General features: G+C 37.3%; 1 protein-coding gene across 2 annotated transcripts in view; it reads left to right on the top strand.

Annotated features, from left to right (window-relative positions):
- The window catches only part of OSMR (oncostatin M receptor), a 1,030,877-nt gene that overhangs the window by 578,829 nt on the left and 438,939 nt on the right, over positions 1-13,109 (top strand). For both annotated transcript variants that reach the window (XM_044069885.1, XR_006364564.1), the window contains exon 11: positions 11,579-11,804. In XM_044069885.1, the coding sequence (XP_043925820.1) occupies positions 11,579-11,804 (226 nt within the window). The remainder of the gene's footprint in view (positions 1-11,578; positions 11,805-13,109) is intronic.

The following is a 13,109-nucleotide window of genomic DNA, read 5'->3' as shown; positions in this document are numbered from 1 at the left end:
GAATCAGCAACTCTGAAACTGGACTAAACTAGTAAAGCAGGAAAAACAAGAGATATTTTTCTTTTTTTCTTTTTTCACAAAACAGGCAGAAACAGGTACAGCAAACACTTATAAATGCTATGAATCAGCTACTACAGCTTACACAGAAGAATTTGCTACAAATACAGTCAAATAGTAACAAACAAGGATTCCAAGTGCAATATTAAGTTAAATGCAGTAAAACAGCTTCAATGTAACAGAAAGGCAGGCAAAATACAGTTGCTAGGTATTTAGATGTGGAAAGCAACAAAAATATACTTAGTATCAAGAAAAGTCGCTATTCAGCTCTCTGCAGCCTGGATTACTCTGCTGGCCACGTGGAGTCTGTGCTGAGTAGGTACAAGCTGAAAGTTTTATACCAGGGCTGGAAAAAGCTAGAAACTGGCCCAAAACGACCAATAAACTACTAGTTACTGGCTGAAACCTCACAAAACTGGACAAAAGGCAGCTCAATGCTTCCCACTCCCACTGGTAAGCAAGGTAGCTTCCCTTCCCCCAAATAAGGCAAGGAAACAGTACACAGGAACTACAACCAAAGCCCAGGAATCAGCAACTCTGAAACTGGACTAAACTAGTAAAGCAGGAAAACAAGAGATATTTTTTTCTTTTTTTTTCTTTTTTTTCACAAAACAGGCAGAAACAGGTACAGCAAACACTTATAAATGCTATGAATCAGCTACTACAGCTTACACAGAAGAATTTGCCACTGGAAGGAAACAATAAACTAATTATAACAGAAACTCACTAATTTCACAGAAAAACAATGCAAGCAGTATCAGTACACTTAATATTAATCAATTATATCAAAGGCCACTTAGAATTATATTATCATAAGGGATGGGCAACAACATCAGCAGATACACCGGGTTTAAAAACACAACTAGAACATGGTGGGTGAGGGAAAACTATTAGATATTTAGCTCTTTTAGTTGACTGGCTGGCCTAAAACTGCTTTAATGCAGATACATCTGAACTAGCCTGACACACACTCACCACATAATAAAGTAACTAGGGTTGACTACCACAGTTATTCCACTTAAAAGGCAAAATGCAGTGCAACTATTTACTGAAATTACTGAGAGAGGCTTCAATACTTTAACTAAGGTAGATACAAACTGTTGAAACAAATAAAAACAAATCAAGAAATGAAACATCTTCACTTATCTTTGTTGCTGAATGCAATGTAACTATCTCAAACCAGAAGTTGTTTAAATTAACAAAACAATAACAGATCCAGAATAATGGGTGAAGTGATTACACAAGGTCTAGTGTTCTCTTGGCAATAGTAACCACCCTTAATCGGACACCACAGCATGGTTTGAGAAACACATCTCACAGGATTCCAAAGTACAGTAAGTTGCTATAGTAACTTGCAATCTTTTAGGGAAAAGCAGCATGAAATTTCTCAACTTGTGTTATTGCTGACAGCCATCTCCTTAAACAACAGCTCCGTCTTCCTGGAAATTAAAACTTCTGGTGAGTAAGAATCTGAGGCTGCAGGTCAGAGTGATAAGTTACCGTGCTTGATTGAGATGTCATTTTTAAATACATTTACCTAACACATTGAAAGAATCAAGGCCTGATGCATTACATGCTGTGAATGTATGCCTCTCACAACCTGAAAATGTAAATTAATAAATAAAACAAACAAAATCAAAACACATTTTCTTGATCTACATAATTCAATATTGCCGGTGACTGGAGAATGACAGAAGTGTCAGGGAGTGTGATAGTTTTTAAATATTACTCTAATTCACTTAAATAGTTGGTAGAGGATTATGTTTTGCATTGACGTGTATTTTCAAAGGATAAAAGGTGAAAATGGAGGTAACTGGAGTGAATCATGCAGCCTGTCCTCTTTTTGTAAACAGTCAAAGTGTTATGGTGTCAATTGTCAAGCTACACCACTGCTATAACATTCTGAGAGCTAAGCAAAATCACTGCTGTGGTCCACTCTTCTCCATTATGACCAGGCTCTGTAGCTGACTGGTTTGGAACTGCCTTGGGTGATACTGGAGAACACTAGACTGAAATAGTGTCTTTGCATGGCAGTTGAAGTGTTAGTGCAGAAGTGTAGCTGTACACATGTAGGCTGCTGTCATAGCATTTTAAATCACAATTGCAAAGACAGTATTTCAGCCCACCATTCTCCATTATCACCAAACTTTTTATTATTTCATTATGTTTCTAGGCTTAAAGGACAATTTTTAAAATCTGTCACTATTTTTGGACCCTTTGTCTCCCTCCCTAATTATTTTTGGCTTTGTCCAGATTTCTTGAGCCAGAGGTTGAGAGGTATCGAAAAGAAAGGACCTGTAATTCTGTCACATCTCTTTTCATGTCTCACTCACTTAGCACACCATCTCCAATGCTACTACTGGCGAGCATTAATAATAATAAAGATGCTGCAAAGTACACTGGGTATTCATGTTACTTTACAGAAGATGTTCTATACAGCCCTTTTCAGTAAATCTATTGGGATTAGCATTATTCTGTACTAAGTGGCTCAACAAAAAACACAAGATGACTTACTTCAGAGCTTTTGAGTTATTCTACAATTGCTAAGGACATTATGGCAAGTTTTCAACAATACTGTCATCTAATATCCTACTAAAATGATAGAAATATAGAAAGCTGGTTAAGTAGAAGATTATATATCCATCATCCAAAGAGATTAGTGTACTGTTAGAACCACTATCCAAGAGACACATGGTGGAAGGTATAACAAAATTTATGAATTGTTTTATGACCTATGCAAAAAAAATAATGCTTGTCTTGTACATCATGGAACTGTAATTTATACTGTGAGGTCCTTGATAAAAATACAAGTAAACTTAAAAGGACAGTGCAAACAGTAATATTACTACTAGAATATCAAAACACTTTAATAATGTGGATGATGGAAACAATAGCATAATGTGGTACATTGTCATATTTGTATTCATCCTTGATATCTGGAAGCTGGCTATTATTGACCCAATCCAAAAGGGAAGCTATTCCACAACCCCCAATAATTCCACACAGATCTTCTTTACATGCATATTGTGCAAAGTGATAGAATCATCAGAGAATTTATTCAGGGACAAGAAACCTACTTCACCATGATCAAATCCAGTACAACTTTGTCAAAGGTAGAGTTTGCATACTTAACCTCATAAATATTCAAAATGTGATAAAAGCCCTGGATGAAGGCTTTGGCTAGTACAGCTTATCTCAGTCTAACTAAAGCATTATACCATAAGGCAGAATCACATATAAACTCATGGATCTAATGGTAAATGAAGGCATAATGACTTGAATCCACAACTGGCTACATGGCTTGGTTTTACACAACAGGTAAAAATATGAGACTTCCTAAGCTAACTATATCCTGTCATCAGAGTCTCTCATGGATCTGTCCTATCACCACTCCTTTTTGGTATCCCTGTCTCAGATATCAGAAAATACTCCAGCATCAGGTTTGACAAATATGTAAATAACTGTAAACTTGGAAACATTGTCCCTAACTCTGCTGACACCACCTCCCCTCAAACAGCACTTAACATTATACATGAATGGTGAAGTAGAAATGGCCTTGCATTCAACATCAAATATAATGCAGCATTCTAACATTTGCCAAAAACAAAAACGGCTTTATACAAAAAGCATTTGGATTTGCCCACCTGATCCTCTGGGCAATTGAAAGCCATGCTAGAGAGGTAATTGTGCCCCTTCATACAGGTTTTATTACACCAATTATTGAAGACTTTACCTTTTTCTGTAACCTATTCTCAGTCCATTTTGTAATCAGAGAAGGTACAAAGATTCCTCAAAGCAGAATGAAAAGGGCTTCAAATCTTGTCTTATAGTCAAAGACTACAACTCTCTCCCTTACAAGTTACTCAGAAGGGAATTATACCTGACATACACAGTATTATATGACCCCTTACCATATGAAATATTTTGCTTAGAGCACCCATCTGGTGACCTAATCACACAATGATACTCAGCCTCAGTAAAAACTACCAACAGCCATACTACAAAAATTGACAACTTCATATCTCAAGGACTCCCACTTCTATGGAATAAACTTCTCATCTGAATTAAACTCAGCCAGTCAATTCATAGCTTCATGAAAGAAATGAATGGCTGCTTGGATACCAGCAAGCTCCAAAGTAGGATCTAGAACATCAAGTCAATCTCCTTGATGGCCAACAAACCTAAAGCTTGTTCACCAAATCTATGAACTTGTGAACCTATTATCTATGATCTATGTTAATCAGCATACAAATTATTAACTTTCTTAGACTAATAAGTCTTAATCATTCACTGTAATATTCAACAAAAATAAGTTCTGCACAACTTCTTGATAATTACTTTATGTATACATTGTATTAAGTTGTGCCAGACATTAAGGGAATGCTATCTTTTATGGCGCAGTGGGCTTCATGCCCTATTCGGTTCCCTAGTTTTTCAGTGCTGCTCTACTTGCATTTACATGAACTGTGAACCCAGAAAATGTCAGTGACTGTCACTTAACCTCTGTGATTTCTAATAACCCAGAATGCTCCTTCTTCAGACATTCATCCACTGGTGGTGCACTGTATATTATGGAAATCATGACTCACTCAATATACTTGAATCTTATAACATTTGTACTTATACTCAATATTTTCTGTTTGGATCCCTTCATCTGTCATCCTAAACATAGAGCTTTCTGCAGCAATGCCATATGTTATAACCAGCATAAGTGAGCACAATTCCTCCAGTTTAAATCAGGGTTATAACTATAACACAGCCAGAATAAAAAAGTGGGATGGAGTCTGGCTGTATTTTATTGCAAACATACACATGAAAATCCAACAACTATTACAAGCAATTACATTCATTATAAAAAAGGCTTCTGGTGTAGAGTTCTTAACATGCAAAATCTGTAATCCCAGATACCTACTTATGCATCATTTTGAGAACACACCCCCTCTGCAGATATGTCTGCAGTGTTGTGACTTTACCTATTTTCCTACATCTCCTAATGCCTGTTGGGCAATGGGTACATGTATTGGGTTTATCAATCATTACAATGAAGCTTAGATAATTTCTAAATAAGGAATGCTGCCCTATGGCTATCTGACTTGTTACCTTCTTGCATCTTTTCCTTAAATACTTATGATTCATCTATATATACCCATATCCCTTCCCGTTCCTCATAATCCTAGCTGACAGCAACATAGAAGTCATTGCAGGACCTGCAACACTCAAAGCACATGCAGTTAGGTCTGGTTTGCTTAGTAGAGGTTATAGCATTAATAAATGTGATATGATTGATTCATGGTTAACCTTGCATCAGCCACATGTTTTAGACATGACTGAGTTATGGCAGCAGGGCAATATACCTTTCAAAGCTAACCTTCTGTGACCTTAATCCTGTCTAGTTCAAGTTCAATTATATTTCAGTAGTTAGTTTGTTTGAAGAGAAATCTTCCAGGTCTTAGAAATACTGTTGGTGTTATACTGGTCAGGGCCGGAAGTGTAGTAAGGGGGCAGCAACCCCAGGTGCAAGGTTTTGGGGGCATGACTGAAAGATGCCAGTCGGTCGGGAAGTGCAGTTCCTACAATCATTTCTGTGCTGACATTTCTGAATGACAGTATAGAGGTGCACTTCAATACTTCAGTGCTTCATGCATGGTTGCAAGCCTATTTTCATTCCTCAGCTTAAGAGCTGATGGGGCTTGGTGATAGATCAGGGACCAGCACTGGGTGCTAAATAGACTAACTATGGCTCTAATGAGGACTCATCTTTGTTTTACAATTCTAAGCCTGTCTCCTGACACTAAACGGAGTCATAACTTGTAATTCTGTGAACACTTAATCAGGAGTACCACTAATCAGTGTACTGTGATAGACTATTTAAAACCACCTTCTACTCTTAATAAACTAAACGGCTTTCTGACGTTTCTCTTTCTCTCTTCTTATACTGGTTAGAATAAATTTGCTTATAAAATTATTAAGAAAAACTGACAAATCAAATTACTAGCTACCTGTTCATTAAATGTGCTCTGTTCATGGGATAAAACTGTGCAGACCAGCTAGACCTCACATTCAGTCACAGATGCTTTCCCCCTCACAGCCTTCATAATGTCATGGGAACCACTCACTTGGGGCAGAGGAAAGAAGCCCTGCCTACAATGCAGATTATCTGTATTCAACTAACAGCTTTGGTACTGGAGGGAGCGGGATGAGGATGGTGAGAATGTGTAGTCCTTGTCAGCTTGGCCATCCTGGATTGAGGGAAATGGCTCTGGCTCACCACTTGGGTGAAATCTTGATGGAGCACTAGGTGTAGCAGCCACAGAGTTCGAGTCTGCAAAGCATACACTGCTAAGGGGCTAGGCCCAGCATCCAGGTAGAGACACTCATGCTCGTCATGGTCAGCAGCTCTGGCAGAACTCTAGTGACTTGTCATGGGGAATGGGGGTTGCTATGGAGATGGGAGGAGAGTCTACATGGTCCAGTAAACTGGAACACTCCTTACCATCCAACTTTCACTTCTCTAAGAAAAAAAAACTAAGCTGATTAGATCCTCCAATCAGGGAACGGATAGTCTGAAGGACTCTTGCCTGGACTGGAGGTCCCAGGCTCTCAGTCTGAAAGAGAGGAAAGAGTGGGTGGATTGGGAGAAGAAAAGGGAACCACTGGGCACACCGGATGGGCAGCAAAAAAAACCGGGCACTGCAAGACATTTTTCTTCCAGCACTAACTGGCCTTCAATGGAAAAATACTCTGCAGTTAGCTTCCACAAATATTTATCCCAACAAGCAGAATATCTTAAAAAGAAAGAAAGAAAAAAGACAAGAGTCCATAACTAAAAACTTGTACCGCAGAAACTGCAAGCACAATGGCTTTCAAGTGAAGCATGAAAAATGAACTTCTAACATTATTTCAGTAAATGCCAAAAACTCTGCTGAAGTTTACATTCATATTTTTAACATAGTGCCTATTAATCACCACTTCCTGAACTGTGACCTTAAATTTGTGTAACTCAAGCTAAAATGTATTTATTTATTATTTATTTATTTATTTATTTTGCATTTGTTGACCAGGATTGTCCGACTGAGCTGAATAGCCCTTTTTCAGCGGAGGCCTGGGGAGAAAAGCTCCAACATATTTTACAATTTTCATTATAAATTAGCATTAAACAGCAATGTTACAGGATTATTATAAGGCATTAAGTAGCAATATAACGTTATACAGTGTCAATAATCAGAAGTATAGCAAAACTATTTACAAGATGTATAAAAAGAAATATGTCATTAAGATGAGTATAGTTTTTGGGGTAAGTGGTTACAAAAACCCAGTTTTGTCATAAGGTAGTTGCATGAAGGCAAGACAGTTACAATAGAATGTTTCTCTGAGGCAATTTGCTTAATAGATTTTAGAAGACAGTAGAAAGAGTAGTCAAGGAAGATTAGAGAGAGCCAGTGAGAAGAGTGAGTTAAGGGCAGAAAGTAGATTAAGGTATGAGAAGTAGGGGATGTTTAAGGAGGGAGAGTGCAGTGGCAGGACCAGTGACTTTTAAAGTGCTCTTTGGTGGCTATCTTAAATTGTTTAGGATGTGTAAGGGTCCTGATTTCTAGTGGGAGCCTATTCCAGGCAATAGTGGGGTGATAGCTGTACATGCTGCATCCAAATTTAGCCTTGGGTTTGTAGATTTGTAGTAGGTCTTGGTTAGAGCTTCGGAGAGGTCTGTAGGGAGAATAATGGGAGATGAGAGGGGATAGTGCAGGGCAGTAGGAAGACTGGTATAGGATAGAATGGATGATCTGGAACTAAGAGAAAAGAAGCTGGTGGGGTAATTCAAGCCAGTTTATGTGTTTTAGAGAGAGAGACAGTGATGGGATTTGTAGGTTTGTTGGGCAGCAAATCTAGCTACCTTGTTGTAGGTAGATCCGAGTTTGGTCAGGAGTGTTGAGTTAAGATTTGTGAGAATTTGAGAGTGGTACATTAGACTGGGTAGAAGGTAGGTAAGAGAGAGAGTAATCTTGTCTTCAGAGGTAACGGCAAAAGAGCCCTAGTTTTGAAAGAGTCTTTTTGATACAGTTATTAACATGCAAGTCAAATTTAAGCTGATCGTCGATGGTTACACCTAAGAGATTAGTGCTGGATTCTGCCTGAATGGGAGTGTTATTAAGTGACTGTATGGAGAAGGAGGGTTTAATATTGTTGAACTTTTTAGGTAGGAAGAGTAACAGCTTTGTTTTTTAGGGTTAAGGATGAGCTGGTTGTTGGAGAGCCATGTTTTGACTAAGTTAAAAGATGCCTGAGTAGCTGAGAAGATCTTAGAGGGAGAGTTGACTGTGGTGATGACTGTAGAGTCATCTCCATATTGCACTAACGATAACTTGAGGACAGAAGGTACAGAGCTGATTAGAGCTGATTAGTAAAGATATTAAAACGTAAAGGCCCTAGGATAGACCCTTGAGGTACACCCATTTTGACAGGGAGGGGATGTGAGAGTGCAGAGTGCCATCTCATTGATTGAGATCTATCAGTGAGGTAGCTAGAGAACCATTCAACAGTATCAGAGGAGAAGTTGAGGTTATGCAGTTTGTGCAGCAGAAGAGAGTGTGAGATAGTGTTGAACGCTTTTGAGAGGTTCAAGAAAAGGCACGAAATAAGTTTATGGTCATCCATGACTATAGAGACAGTGTTGAGGAAGGATAATAGAGCTGTAGTGGTGTTATGTTTGGGTCTGATGCTGTGTTGAGTGGGTGTAAGCAGATTTTCCTGTATTAGATACTGCATATCTTGTTTATGAATACATTTTTCTAGTACTTTAGAGAGAGGGGAGAGGATAGCAACAGGTCTAAAGTTGGAGGTATCAGAGGAGTTACCTCCTTTGTGTATAGGTAGAGTGTAGCATTGTTTCCAGATGGAAGGGACTTTAGCTTCAGAGATAGAGCGATTAATTAGGATAGATATGGGGAGAGCAAGAGAGTCAGCTGCTAGTAGAAGAAAAGTGGAAGGAATATTGTCAGCTGACGCTGAGCATGGTTTTAATTTAGAGAGTAGAGTTTTGATGTAGCTAGTAGGTACAGGTTTGAGGGAGAAGGTATTTGGGGAGATAGTATTAGGAGCAGGTTCATAAAAGTTGGAGATGTTAGTAGTAGAGGAGTTTAAGTTAGGGTTCAGTAGCTTAGATATTGAAAACACAATTAGAAAAATGGAAAAGTTGTATTTACAAATGGAAATTCACAACAGCATGCAAAGGTTTGACAAAAGGGTCCATAAATGACTGTCCTGAAAATTTCATGCTGAAATTCTCTGTATTTAACAGTTATAACCATGCATAAGAATTTGTTTAAATTAGGAGAAATAACTATTTCACATTAAAATATACTACAAAATATATAATTATCATATAGAGATTAATCAATAAAACATTCAAACTACGAAAAACAAACAAGCAAAAAATACAGATGTCCATGTTAAAAGTGCAGTAAGTCACTTGGGGTATTCATGGTAAAGATCTTGCCCACACCGAGGGACAGTGAGATAATTACTTGTTTCTCTTTTGTGATTTTAAGACAATCCTTTATATACTTGCATGTCTTAAACTTTTTTAAATATACTTTAATTCTGCATATACTACAACTTAATGTGTTTAACCCTGAGCGGTGGCTAAAAGGATTCCCTAGGCAAAACCACATACCTAGTTCACCAAATCTTAAATAAATAAAAAGAAACAAAAATGATGCCAGGTAGACCTAATTATAGAAGAGGCAATATCTTTTTGTTTACTATGATAATTACGGACAGAGCAGTATGAGTATGGGACACTTTAGTTCTACCACAGTTTCCTGTACTGTTCATATGGCTGAAAAAGTCATTTACATCTCTCCAGATATCTTATTCTTTAGAACTAAGGCTGTTAATCATGAGCAGATAGTTTTTAGCTGACTTGTAATATAGGCATCGAGCACAAATCTTGATCCTAGTTGGCTCATTCACAGCTCTGCATTGCTTTATTTTCACTATTCTCTGCTCTCCCAAGTCACCATTTTATGTACTCTCTATTTAATTTGAGTGTGCAGAATAGTTCCCATGCAAGTCATGTGAATCTATTTGACCTCTTTCTCTTGTGTCTCTTGGTTTAAATTGCGTCCTTCATATTGGCTTACACAGGCAAAGGATGTGATATTACTCATCTGTTCTAACTACAGAACTTCATATCTGTCATCTCAGAGTGTCAGTATGTTCGTCACATTGATCACTGATGCAGTAGCCTTAGCCATATGGGCTATATCCTGCCAAGGATAAAACAGGCAGCCAGCATCCAAATCTTCAGGACACCTTCCACGTGCCCAGATTGTCATGCAGCTTGAGCTGAGTTAAGTAAAAGACAAGTTTGGGTGCAAAGACCTTCAGAGCCTTTCTGTCAACAAAGAGATGCTGGCCCCTGAAAGGACAATGCTAGGAAGAACAAAAAGAAATAACCACACCCTGGCATAAATAACACACAAATAAATAAATAAATAGATACACACATACATACATATATACACACATACATACATACATACATACATACATACATACATACATACATACATACATACATACATACATACATACACACATACATACATACATACATACATACATACATACATACATACATACATACATACATACATACATACATATACATAAATCCATAAATAAGTAAATAAAGGGAATGGAGGGAGGGTACAGCTATTGCAGCAGTGATCATTTGAACATCTACTGTTATGGCAAGTTTACTTACAAAGCTGTACAATGTTCATCATATTGATCACTGCTGCAGTAGCCTTAGCTATATGGATAGATTACCCCAACTTATTACCTTTGGGAGGTGGAAGGAGAAGAGTCCAGGAGTTCCTGGAAGATGGTCTTTGCAAAGCCTGATTTAGACTTAGAGAAGGAATCAAGGTTATAATACTTTGTAAAAGTATGTAAAGAGGACCAAGCTGCAACATCTGGAATACTTCTAGAATCCAACCCTTTCCAAAAATTCATAGATGAGCCAAGCATAACAAATAGTAATAGCCTTCGAAAACCATTTGGAGATAGTTTGTTTTTACACAGGTTGTCCCTTCTTCTTACCTTCGCAAGAAAAGAGCAATGGATCCAAAGATATAAAACATTTCGTTCTGTCAAGATAGTGCTTGAGCTGTCAGTGGACATCCCCTGTTAAGCATTTGGCTATCAGCCATTTTGTCACAACCATGCACCATGATGCTCATGACTTTCTTACTCCACAGTACCCTGATTATCTGAACTACAATATTCGGAGGAGCATGGTGGGTTGCAATGCTGGGCTGCTGAGAAGAAATAGAGAGAAATATGGAGTAATGAAAGACTTATGAGGGAAATGAGCATTAGTACTTAAAGATTAAGAAAACATTCATGTTGTTATTTTTACGATATATACTGTATATTAAATGCTTTGATTTTTTAATTATTTATATGTTTGATTTCTCTAATTGAGTCACAGTTGCATTATAATATATTTGATTTTCAGACCTTACCAGATTCAGTTGCTAATGGCCGCATTGACCACTATAGTATAAGATGGACAACATCACAAGTTGGGAAGTCTGACTCTACAGTTAAGTATATTCCTGCCAACACAACAAACATTACTGTATTTATTTCTAATGAACAGTGCAGAATTGAAGTAAAAGCAAGGACCTCTGTTGGATGGTCTCCGCCTTCAGTGATACTAATTCCCCACATTACAGAAAATGGTAAGTATCCTTAAATATAAAAAATAAATAATCATAATTTTTTGTATGACCATGTTTTACACAGTAACTCAGAAACTGAACATTCCCCAGAATGGATAGCTAAAATGTTATCACACTACTTAGTTGTAAGTAATACCTGGTCAAACATGTGTCATATAGTTTTTTTTTTTTTTTTTAGCTTACAAGAATGCACTTGACATTATTTTGAGTAAACTATGCAGGATACTAAATAAAAATGGTTGAAAGTGATTTAAATTAATGATGCAAGTGCTAAGCTGTAAGCTTGAAGATCTTATTTAAATCACCATTAATGCTTTGTTTCCTCATGGCTTGAATATGACCCCTAGCTACCTTCCTTTCTGTGTAAACTGGCATTTTATTTGCCTCTTTCTCTCTCATTCTTTCCCCATCTCTCTCTCTTTCTCTCTCATTCTGTCTCTTTATCTCTGTCTCTGACATCTCACCTCTGATAAGTTTGAGTAGACTCATGCCTGCATTTTCTTTCATTTATCTCTCTCTCTCTCTCTCTCTCTCTCTCTCTCTCTTGCTCCTCTAAAGGGAGTTAAACTTTGTGATGTTGCATGTGTAAAAGGCATTGCTGCATGAATATACAATCATTTCTGGCAGTACATTCCTTCCTAAAAAGTGTCTTTTGAATCATAGTGAATGATTCATCATGGACTGTCCACTTGCTTTTGTAAGGCTGTAATTGTTAATTTTTTTTAAAGTAAGCAAACAAAACTGACAACATTTTATTTTTTGTAAATGCTAAAACTTATAAATACTAAGCCTTTATAAGTGGAAGTCTGTATAAAACAAGTCATGACATCATAATGGCATTTCAGGAATTCTGAATAAAAAGGAATTTCATTGTACTGTAAAGTGACAGAAATACAAAATAACTAGTTCACAAAAGTGCCATGCAAATGGAGGAATACATTTGTAAATAAAAGACAGTTTCATATCTAGAAAGATGCAGGAATATTAAACAAGTGAACAAAAACTAGTAAACGTTTTTCACATGAATGATCTGGGACATTATGCAGCCTAAGTTCACTTGTTGAGGACTCACATCTAACGAGCTGCTCATGTATTTTGGCAAACAAGGCTGGGGAGAAGAAACAAAAGGTGACTATACTGGGGCATATCACATACTGCTGATGAATAAGTCAGAAAGGTAAATGATGACGAATGAAATCAAAATAAACTCACAAAGTAGGTTAAATATGTGACAGACTTGTAACAGTTAATCTTTACCCGAAAGAGTGAAGGTTATAATATTTTCATTGGACTGGTGAGGAAATC

Source organism: Protopterus annectens, chromosome 1.part0, assembly GCF_019279795.1.
Source record: "Protopterus annectens isolate FY-2018-M chromosome 1.part0, PAN1.0, whole genome shotgun sequence".
In the NCBI taxonomy this organism is placed as follows: domain Eukaryota; kingdom Metazoa; phylum Chordata; order Ceratodontiformes; family Protopteridae; genus Protopterus; species Protopterus annectens.
This window is presented reverse-complemented; position numbering and strand designations above follow the sequence as displayed.